Source organism: Sinocyclocheilus rhinocerous, unplaced genomic scaffold, assembly GCF_001515625.1.
Source record: "Sinocyclocheilus rhinocerous isolate Xijiao unplaced genomic scaffold, SAMN03320098_v1.1 scaffold1338, whole genome shotgun sequence".
Lineage (NCBI taxonomy): Eukaryota > Metazoa > Chordata > Actinopteri > Cypriniformes > Cyprinidae > Sinocyclocheilus > Sinocyclocheilus rhinocerous.
Window position 1 is genome coordinate 719,350 of NW_015632722.1, and position 11,334 is coordinate 730,683.

Genomic DNA, 11,334 nt, shown 5'->3' on the forward strand with positions numbered 1-11,334 from the left:
AATCATGACCGTGGTGCGGCCGTGCGGACAGGAGAGCGTGCGGAAGATCTCTCTGCTGTTAAACCGCCGCGCTGTGCAGACATTCGAGCAGCTGATGGCAGATGTGTCCGAGGCGCTTGGCTTCCCCTGCTGGAACAACGCTCGAATACGACGACTCTTTAGCCCTGCTGGGAAAGAAATCCACAGCCTAGCCGACTTCTTCCGCTTTGACCATGCGTTCCTGGCCTTTGGGAACAGCCGACCGTCTCTTGATGAGGTACATGCAGCACTAGATGAGTTATATCCGGAAAACCCTGGCCATTGCGAACATCTGCTGAGGGTATGGGAGCGTATCCTGAGACCCAAGGCCACTAAGGCAGATAGTGGTTTCCATGATGACGACGCCGGAGCCGAGATTTCCTTACCTACAGTACATGATCAACAGGTAAACCAACCAGTTGTCAACAACTTACAGCCTGTTGGAAGGCAAAAAGAAAAGGTGAAGAGAGAAAGGCAGAGAGAACTATGGAGGAGGAGAGGTGACCTGCAGAAAGAAGATGAGAAGAAGATAAAGAAGGAAGAAGGAAAGAGAGAAGCTGTTTACTGCCGGAGTTGTCGAGGATGCGGCCCTCCTATACCTCCAATCAGTAGCAGTCGATGTTCTCAATCGGACAGGCCAAATAACCACAGTAATAAAAATACTTCATCTCAGAATAACATGGAAAAAACACAACAAAGATCATTGAAAGCAGAAGAGCATGTTGCCAATACAAAATCAAGCCCAACTGTTCCTCAAAACCGGGATAAAGATAATTTGGTGACAATTACTGAGCAGGACATTAATAAGCAGGAAACAGTTGAACAGAAAGACTTACAGAGTAGCATATTACCTGATGGTGCCGAAGTGTCGCTGGAGGACATTGAGCGCTGCTATGACATGGGCCGGGTGGTAGGAGATGGGAACTTTGCGGTGGTCAGGGAGTGCAGGGTGAGAGGCCTGGCTGAAACATTCGCTATGAAGATTGTGGACAACGCAAAGCTGCAGGGACGTGGTAACATGATTCAGAATGAGATCGCTCTGCTGTGTAGTCTGGAACATCCTCGCCTCATACAGCTGTTTCGTTCTCATCACACGGACACCCATGTTTACCTGCTGATGGAGCTGGTGACTGGTGGAGACTTGTTTGATGCTATCACTCAGAGCGGCAGGTTTACTGACCCAAGTGCTGCATGCATGATCAGAGACATCAGTCAGGCTCTGGAATACATCCACAGCAAGAGCATCGCACACCGAGACATCAAACCTGAAAACCTACTGGTAAGAGATAAGAGTTACTCAAGATCAGTGTTATTTTTTTTTTTTGGCATTTTTATTTTGATAGGACAATATAGCAGTGACAGGAAGCAAGTAGGAGAGAGAGAGGGGGGCAGGATCGGGAAAGGTCCACGAGCTGGGACTCGAACTCGGGACGCCCGGAGCGCAAGGGCACTATATGTCAGCGCACTGCCCACAAGGCTATAAAATCAGCGTTATTTTAGTGTTATTTATATACTATTATAATATTTAATATTTTGAATTAGCTTTTTTTTATATTTTCTGTTTTGGTTTTTTAATTTGAGTAATTTTGTTATGTGTTTGTCCATTGTAATAATTTATTTATTAAAAAAAATTGGTGTAGGTGTAGGATTTTCTTTGAAACAATTTTCAGTCAGAAATTGCTATGATTTTACAGTTTGAAATTTTGAAATAGAAAGACTGAAATAGTTTTTTGTTTGTAAAACACTCCAATAATCTTGAATTTTTTTAATTTTGAAAAATAATTTTACAGTGCACATATGGATTTATTTAATTTTTATTTAAATTATTTTAGTAACTTTTTTTGTAATTTTAGTACTTCATCATAAAATCAACTTTCAGTTAATTGCAACATTTCTCATTTTAGTTTTTAAGATTACATTTTTCTCCAGTTATTTAGATTTGATTTTATTTCAGCTTTATTTCAGTTACTGAAAATGATTTTTAATCGTTTTAGTTTTAACATTGCTTAACACTATAACACTGCTCAAACATTATTTCATGTTTAACTACCAATAATTTTAACTACATTTTAGGTACAGCGGCATGGCAATGGAAGTTTGAATCTGAAGTTGGCTGATTTTGGATTAGCCATGGTGGTAACAGAGCCAGTGTTCACAGTCTGTGGCACACCTACATATGTTGCTCCAGAGATACTTGCTGAGACAGGTAGGATCTGTACTTATTTAGAATAGCTGGGACTGGTTGGACACAGAAAACCTGAGCTACAGCTCTGTCCTAATCCTCAAACAAGTACTTTGAGGTTTAAAATGATTAGTAACATGATCTGACACACTAACATCTGACATGATATTTCAAATGTTCAGCTATGCATATGTACATGCCTATGTATGAACAGGTTACGGTGTTGGAGTAGATGTTTGGGCAATGGGTGTCATACTGTTTGTGCTGCTGGGTGGGTTTCCTCCATTCCGCAGTCCAGATCGTAATCAAGAGGAGCTATTCCGTCTCATCCAGAAAGGAGAAGTCCACTTTCTGTCCCCTTACTGGGATAATGTGTCTGAGGGTGAGATCTCTAACATTTGAAATAAAGATATGCAAATAAAGAGATTTAAGGGTTAGTTCTTTCAAAAATGGAAAGTCTGTCATCATTTACTCAATCCCAAGGTATTTTTACACTCATATGACAGAATTTTCATTTTTTGGTTGAACTATACCTTTTAACCCTTCATATCTACTATAATTTAGATGCTATAATCTAGAAATATTACAAGTGCTGATGTTTGTGTTTTGCAGGGGCTAAAGCTCTAGTCAGGGCTTTGCTGGAAGTCAATCCAAAAAGGCGTTTGACAGCTAGTCAAACCCTGCAGCACGACTGGCTTCAGCATGCAACAGCACAAAAAGACCATAAGGGGGCGATAAAAGCCACTGACTCCACGGCTGAGAGGCGCAACCAGCAGAAACTGAGCAGACAGGTGGAAAGTGGTGAAAATAAGAGTGATTCTCACAAACCAGAAATGTTGGCAGAGAAATATCATGCAGCACAAACTTACAAGAACATATTTAATAACTATGATTCAGATAGTAAAGCTCGTGACAGAGACCAGCAGATTCAAGAGATTCATAACACGACAAGCAACCAGCAAAATGCATCCCATGCAGAAGACACCACCACCACGAACAAGCAATATACCACAGATCAGCACAAACCTGAGAAACCAGCACAGCAAGAAGACACTGACACAAAACAAGAGTGACCTGCTGAGTAATGAGTTAACGGGCAGTGAAGAAGCCAGCGTAAACAAGGGACTAGTAGAAACCAATTATATATGAAAAGGCTAATAGAGTCTGGACAAAACAAGCTATGTGAAACATAAAGTGGAACATAAACACAACATAAACATAACATAACAAGCATAATGCTCTGTAGTAAACAAAGTTTAGTGTCTTCTCGTACTCTCAAACCTACACATATACTCTAAGCACTGATTCTGACTGAGAGTTCACTGTTTTTGACCTGATGACAAGGCTCAGATGAAATCCAGTGTAAATATGATTAAATGTATTAAAATGAGCTTATAGTGCACTCTTCCCGGTAGCTTAAGGTATAATCCAATATTTAAAAAACAAACTTGAATATCAGAATTCTGTGTCATTTCTGTGTGTGCTTACAGGTCACTAATGAAATGATACGAGACATTAAAGTAACTATTATTACGAGATATTATTTACTGACTAGAGGCAGAAAAGCAATTTATGTTGTATTGTTTTTGTATGTAAAAGCCTCTGGTTATTCTGTATTTTCTTCTTAATATGTGTTATTTAAAAAAAAAAAAAAGACATTTCAATATGGAAGGACTAGTTTTGTTTTTAATATCAAAAACGTATCGGTCAATCTCGGCCTCTGCCAATGTTTGTGGGAAAGTTAGATGTGCAGACTAGCTAGTAATAAACGAAAAGTATTTAGTATTATTTGTTTCCCATGTCTCATTTCCTGTATTTATATTGCACATCTTCAAATCTGTTCAGTCTTTTTGTTCTGCAAATCAGAGGTATTTTTGAAACATTATGAGTATTGTGTAAATGTTTTAGACTGTAGGCTAACACAGTTAAACTTAATTAGCTGTTTGGTTACACGTTCCTATAATTTGGTGAGTAAAATAATGTTTTATTTTTTGATGATTTATCTTCTGTTCACCTTTTAACACTTCAAATTTCTGAGATATCAAGTGGTTCAGAGGTAATTATTAATGAGTAAAGCCTTTGTCCTTGTCAGGTGACTTCAGTCCTTCAACCTTCATGGTCGCATGTCTGAAAGCCCAAAGAAAGTGTAAAATGTGGTATTTTAAGTGTACTATAGAGTGGTATTGTAATGTGCATAAACACTTTATTAATATCAGCTTCATTACTAATTCCTTCTGTATTACATTGCTGTATGCATATTATTAATACATATTTTTTGTATCCAGTCCAGTAATCAGGAAGACACATACAAACACACTCCCATCCCCCCCTGAAACACACACAGCTCATTCAGGCTGGGCAGGCTAGACTGACTGCTGTCTTGCCCAAACTAGTCCCAAAGAGACTGCACTTTACATTTCGAGCACTTTACATTTGAAATGTAAAGTGCAGTCTCTACCTATGGCTCCAATTAAAATAACTTATTCAGGTCTTCCATATACTTTTCTGTCAAGTACAATAATATAGATGAATGACACCCCACGATGACGTTGCCATTTTGTCGCATATGAGGGGTGTTAAGAGATTTTGACCAGGGTATGAAAAGGTTTGGTCATCTTTTACTCTTACCTTAAACTACAATCACCATGACAATACTATTAAAAAACTAGCACAATAAAATTTAAAACAAATCTACGAACACAACCAAGCATCACACGATCCAAATCACAACAGTTTTTGGTCACCTTTCTCTTAAAAAAGCTTCAGCTATGACCCGCAGGAGGCCGGTGCGCATGCGCAACGCATTGCTCTTTAAATATCCCCAGTCATCTGATGAAGCGCAACATTTATTGCAGCCAATCAGGGAGCGCGAAAGAGAAGGGCAGCGCGGCCTTCATTACTAGGGGCAACGCATTCACTGACAGATCAATAACGGACGACAGAATTCGCCTGTTCTTCACCCCTCTCTGAGTAAACCGACCTCGGATAGGCAGAATCAGAAAGGGACAAACGGACAGGGGGAGAGGAGGAGACAGACAGGAAAAAAACAAAGATGGCAGTGTAGATTAAGGGAAGGACTATCGAAGAGACTCTGCATCAAACTGATAACTTTTAGGCTTTCGGGCGAATCCGGATCGTGTCGGAGTGGTTCGGTTGTGATCGGAAGGTGGACCGGAGGGGAAGAGCCCGGCCGGGTCGCGGAGAGTCGCTGTGCGCGTGCTGTCACGGCGGATAACGGCACTAAACAACAGCCTGTTGTTTTGTTGAGTCTTAGCTGTTTTTTCTCTCTCTCTTCACAAGCTGAGAGCTGAAGCTTACCTGAGATCTATCCAAAAATACAGGCATTCATGTACGCCAAACCGCAGTAAAACACAGATGAATTTATATTCACTGTCCCATAACTTAGTGTCATATTAACGTACCCAAAATTTACCTATTTGAACTGACGCTTGATGTTTTACAACTGAGTGCATTGTTGGCTGTCCAGATCCCCCATCATTACAGGCCAAGTAGCTTGAAAAATCCTGGAAATCTCACCCTGACAATCAGCGGATCCTGTTGTTCGGCCAGCCCAAATATCCCCTGTGACTCATTCGGATGTCTTCGATGGAAGAGCGGATGGAATTAGGCGTCGCGGCCGCCCCGGGCTCCTCATCATCGGGTCTGGGTGTCGGTCCTGTGGGGGGCGCCCTGGATGCTGGCCCGGGGAGCGCAGGACTGGCAGGTATCCAGGAGGAGTCCGGCGTGCGGAGAGACGGTTCGGGTTCCGAGGCCGACCCGGACGCGCCGCCCAAGAAGCGCGTGAGGCAGCAGGAAGGAGAAGCGGGGAAGCTCGAGGAGCGCCTGTACTCGGTGCTGTGCTGCACGGTGTGTCTAGACCTGCCTAAAGCCTCGGTGTACCAGGTAAACAATGCCATTACGAGAAATCCTTATGCATGATGTATATATCATAAACACAATGCAGATATAAAATGTTCATAATAACACAGCATCCTCTTGGAATGCAACAGATAACAAGATATATATACAGTCCGTTATTATAGATATGAGACAAAGGGGGGTTATAAATACTTTTTTGTGAATCTTGTTGTCATTGTGATTCTTTGTCTATTGTTTGTCTATTCCTAAACGATATAGCTGATTACACACTGTCTGTGACTCATAATGTGTGATGAAATATCTAATAAAATGCTTGTTCTTACATTTGCCATTTCAGGTAACGTTACATGGTATTTTTTAAGAGCTGGTATCAAGTTATTTTTGTAGGTTTCAGATGTTACACTCAGAAGTAATATTGGCCTGAGCAGCTGTTTTTTGCCTTCAAAGGCAAACATGACAATCAGGGTGGTCACATGGCCTGTTTAACCCAATCACTGCTGGCTTCTCCTGATTACCCCTCCCCCAAATATGCACCCCATATAATCCCTTTGAAGCCACTGGCTAAACCAGCTGTAAAAGAACTTCCTCTCAAGCTTTCACACATTTTGTTGTGGTGTTTAGGTTTGCATGCCCTAGTTAACATTTTTACAAGTGTCCATTTATTAATCTAATGTGCTAATGTACAAACCAGTAGTCATTTATTTTGTTGGAGTATGTGTCAATGTGATGACTGCTGCACTGACAGGCCTATACTGAAACTAGAAAGGAAATATTAGACATACAAATAAAACAGAGTATGAGAACAACTGACATTCTCTCACATTAACCCCTAAAAGTAGCATGTGGTTCAGGGATGATGTGTCACACTGCATCAGCGCTATTAAGCTCATGCCATGTAATCCGTTTATTACTGAATCAAGGTTTGAATCCCATCAAATGAGGCGAACATGTGCAAGACCTGAAGCAAAACAAACAAGCCAAGAAGAACTCAAATCAGCTGCTCACTGAATTAATCAAACACAGACTCGACACTGCAGTTTACCTCCTGTGATATAGATCAGCTGGTGAATTAATAAGCCAGTAGCAGCTTACTAACATTGTTCAAATTATACTTTGAATTAATCATGAAACTAGAGTAATCAGTGTAATTATAGTTATACTAAAACGAAATATATCAAAATAATTTATTTAAAAAAAATGTTTTAATTGAAGTAAAGCTGAAATAAAATATCATTTTTATATGAAAAACTTTTTTTTATACTAAACTTTGCCTTGGTGACTAACTAAAATAAAATAAGTACTAAAATGACTAAAACTAAAATGTAAATAAAGCTAAGTAGAAATATTTTTTAAAACAAAAACTAATAAATGACAAAAGCACATAAAGTAACTAAAACCTTGAAACTAAAATGAAAACTTAAAATATAAAAAAGCTCATTCAAAATAAAATGTAAACAAAATAAAAATTAACACTTAGCATTCAGCTGTTTTTGACACTTGAAATTGAGTTGTGGCATAAAATGGATGAAGTATTGTCTTTGTATAGAGTTTAAAAAACAAATTAATGTTTTTATTACATGTATTTGTGAAAGTACATTTGGTAACTCTTTATTTTGCAGTGTCCTTGTTACATGTACTTACTTTAACAATAAATTACATATAATTACATGCAACTAACCCTAATCCTATAGTAAGTACAAACTGTTAATTAATATTACTGAATACTAAATGTGTAATTACACTGTAACAAGGACACTTTACAATAAAGTGTAACTTGAAATTGCTATGTTAGACACAAATGAGATAAAAGCAATTGACCATTTTTAGAACGAGTACATTTTTATACAAGGAATGAAAGGTTTTGAAACGGATTTTGTAATACCTCTTTCTTACCCTAAAGAGGTCATTTTTAAATTATTATTCATAATTATTTTTTCCCCATTAAGATCCACTTAAGTAACAGTGCTAAGCATTTTCTCTGTGCTGAAATGCTCTGCACATACTGTTAATTTCAGACTGAAACGAATTGGGTTCTTGTTAAAAATAATTTTAACTTTGCTAATCTTTGGGATTTTTACATAAGTATATGCAGAGTGGAAGGCACCACACACTGGGGGAACAGCCCAAGGTTTGACAAATGTTCCTTTATTTTATTAATTTTACTTCATTGTGATTATACTTAGTTGTGTTTAGGAATAATAACTTGTTACCTTATTACACCACAGTGACTGGGCACCCAGTAGGCTTCACTGATGTGTAAACGTGGACGTCTATGAGTTTACAATGTTTTCACATATATTTTCATAGCACATAATGCTTGTAAGTAAAATTAGATTCCTTGTGATATGATCTCTTTAAAGATGAACGTAATGCTGTCATTGCCACATTACATTCAGGCGGTTGTACAGATGCTTCAAAACTGAGGTTCCTTATTTCCCTTAAATCATTCAAGAAACTACTGCATTGTGTCAGACTTTTTGAGGAAAATTGGGAAATTCCATCATAACAAGAACAGTACATTTATTAAAAACACACTCCTTGAGAAGAAAACATACATTGTGTTAAGCATCAAAATCCCTGTGAAATCCCTGTTTATGTGTGCTCTTCATTTCACAGTGTACAAATGGGCACCTGATGTGCACAGGCTGCTTCATTCACCTGCTTGCTGATGCGCGTCTAAAAGAGGAGCAGGCCACGTGTCCCAACTGCCGCTGTGAGATCAGTAAGAGTCTGTGTTGTAGGAACCTGGCAGTAGAGAAAGCCGTGAGTGAACTGCCCTCTGAGTGCAGCTACTGCCTCAAACAGTTCCCTCGCTCCAGCCTCGAGCGCCATCAAACAGAGGAGTGCCAGGACAGGTACTGTTGCACCAATTCACAAAACAGACCCCCACATGAGCAAGATCATCTACAATACATATGTAAAGCCATAGGGGTGAATTCAATAAATAGATGTGCCATTTCGATTGTAATTCATGTATTTTCAGCATAACATGCCACCTTTAAATGTAAATTGGGATTGCTAGGGATCGTGCTATATTTTTTATCCAAAAAGCCCGGTGCTACTCAAGTCAGCATAAAATGGAAATTGCAACCACCTTTTCTTCTCTATTGTGTGTAGTTTATCCAAGAGTCGATGAGTGAGATGAGAGAAAATGTCGGGGGGACTTGATTTTGTCCATCAGGAAATGATTGGACCATTGTCGTTTGCTAATTTCTGCGATGGTTTCTTGTGAGTGACAGGTTGCTGGAGGGGAAGGACTGAATCTCATCTGGCCATTGGACAACCGTTTTTGTCCAGCCCTCGTGCCGGTGTTTGTCACGAGAGTGGAGATGTCTTTGCGAGGCGGCAGGAATGTTAATGTTTTTGATGAAAGATTATGGGGACACGTTTTTTTTTTTTAAAGAAAAAAAATGATATATCATCTATAATAAATACTGCAATATTCCATAAAAATAGTAATGGTCAATTTTGATTTCATGGTTAATTTAAAGTTGTGCTCTTATAACTTGTGAAAAGCAGGCAACATTTTGTTTAAAAGTGAAGTTTGTGTCTGTTCTAGTGAAATGTAATGAAAATAAATGAATAAATGCCCTTTATAAGCATTGCAACCAAGCACAAATCCAGACAAGTAGACGTTAAGCATTGTAAAAAGATTTTTAGAAGATGCTTTTTAAGCTTGACTTTTTAGAGTGATTCGACATTACTAAGATGGTCATGGAGTCATTGAGACTTTGGTGCAAATACAGAATTGCAATAAGTGGTGGCGATTCGTGTTTAGTGAATTCCCCCATTCTCCTGTCTTTATAAAGTCGACTTATAAAGTTTTCACAATACACATCGCTTAAAAAGTTGCTATAAAGAAAACCATGATGTTAATGTTTATAATATCTTGATATCTTCATGACTTGGGGCCCATTTACACCAAGGGCAGTAACTATAACAATAAAGATAGTTTTAAAAATCATTCTAAATGTAAAGGAATATGGAAGTCCACACCACAACTATAACGATAACAGCACAGAGGAAAGATATCATTGGAATCTCTTTGACAGCTGGTAAACAATAAAAACATTGACAGCCAATCAGAATCCATCCTGCTTTAAAAAGCTCAAGCAGTGGCAAGCAAAACAAATGTAGCACACTTAAAATAAACAGAACTTCAATGTGATATGGTGTGGGCACTACTATAGTAATCATTCTTGGTGTGAAAAAGCTTTTATAGTCACATTTAGCAGATTAGAGCTTGGCAATAATAGTTTACATTTTGCAAAGATGTAAACAAGCATTTAGTATATAGTAAATATCGCTTTATGAGAGTGTACTGTATGGATGCGGGTAGTTGGATATCATTTTCACAAATGATTTACTTGATTCATTGATGACTCATTTTATACTATATCTCTAGAGATGATGGTTGGTAATTTCTTTAATTGTTTCTATTGGAAATAGAGTGACGCAGTGCAAGTACAAGCGGATTGGCTGCCCGTGGCAGGGGCCATTCCATGAGCTCAGCGCCCATGAGGCAGAGTGTTCCCACCCATCCAAAACCGGCATGGAGCTGATGGGCATCCTGGACGAGATGGACCAGAGCCATCGCAGAGAGCTACAGCTCTACAACAGCATCTTCAGCCTGCTGTGCTTTGAGAAGATCGGTTTTACAGGTACATAAAAAGTAAATAGTTCACCCAAATATGAAAATTTGCTGAAAATGCACTCAACCTCAGGCCAGCCAAGATGTAGATGAGTTTGTTTTTTCATCGGAACAGATTTGGAGAAATACAGCATTACACCATTTGCTCACCAATGGATCCTCTGCAGTGAATGGGTGCCGTCAGAATGAGAGTTAAAACAGCTGATAAAACATGACTCCAGTCTATCAAATAATGTCTTGTGAAGTGAAAAGCTGTGTTTGTAATACATTCATCATTAAGATGTTTTTAACTTCAAAATGTTGCTTTCAGCTAAAATACTCCATCATAATGAATGATAATGCTTTCTCCAATTAAAAAGCTGTCTCATCTGAATCAAGAGATTCAGAAATATGCACAGATCAAACATCATTTATAAGCTAAAACAGAACTGTCTGTGGATTTCGGAAGTGTTATTATAGACTCGTGGCCAGAAGCGACTGTTTAAATTTAAAGTCTTAATGATGGATTTATTACTTCACAATACGTTAATCGATTACTTGTGGATTATTGTGAATTTCTCCAAATCACTTCTGATGTAGAAACAAACTCATCTAAGTCTTGGAC

The 11,334-nt window shown here is 38.7% G+C and overlaps 2 protein-coding genes across 2 annotated transcripts in view; both read left to right on the forward strand.

Annotated features, from left to right (window-relative positions):
- The first annotated feature begins 4 nt into the window (after positions 1-4).
- Positions 5-3,629, forward strand: LOC107742847 (serine/threonine-protein kinase DCLK3-like). Its single transcript, XM_016555906.1, has 4 exons — positions 5-1,297; positions 2,092-2,224; positions 2,415-2,582; positions 2,813-3,629. The coding sequence occupies exons 1-4, from the start codon at positions 5-7 to the stop codon at positions 3,271-3,273; spliced, it is 2,055 nt and encodes a 684-aa protein (XP_016411392.1). The 3' UTR covers positions 3,274-3,629.
- A 1,429-nt stretch (positions 3,630-5,058) lies between these two features.
- Positions 5,059-11,334, forward strand: part of LOC107742848 (cysteine and histidine-rich protein 1-like) — an 8,632-nt gene continuing 2,356 nt past the window's right edge. The window contains exons 1-4 of the mRNA XM_016555907.1: positions 5,059-5,549; positions 5,688-6,103; positions 8,696-8,934; positions 10,529-10,740. Coding sequence (XP_016411393.1) covers positions 5,798-6,103; positions 8,696-8,934; positions 10,529-10,740 — 757 coding nt within the window. The 5' untranslated portion in view covers positions 5,059-5,549; positions 5,688-5,797. The remainder of the gene's footprint in view (positions 5,550-5,687; positions 6,104-8,695; positions 8,935-10,528; positions 10,741-11,334) is intronic.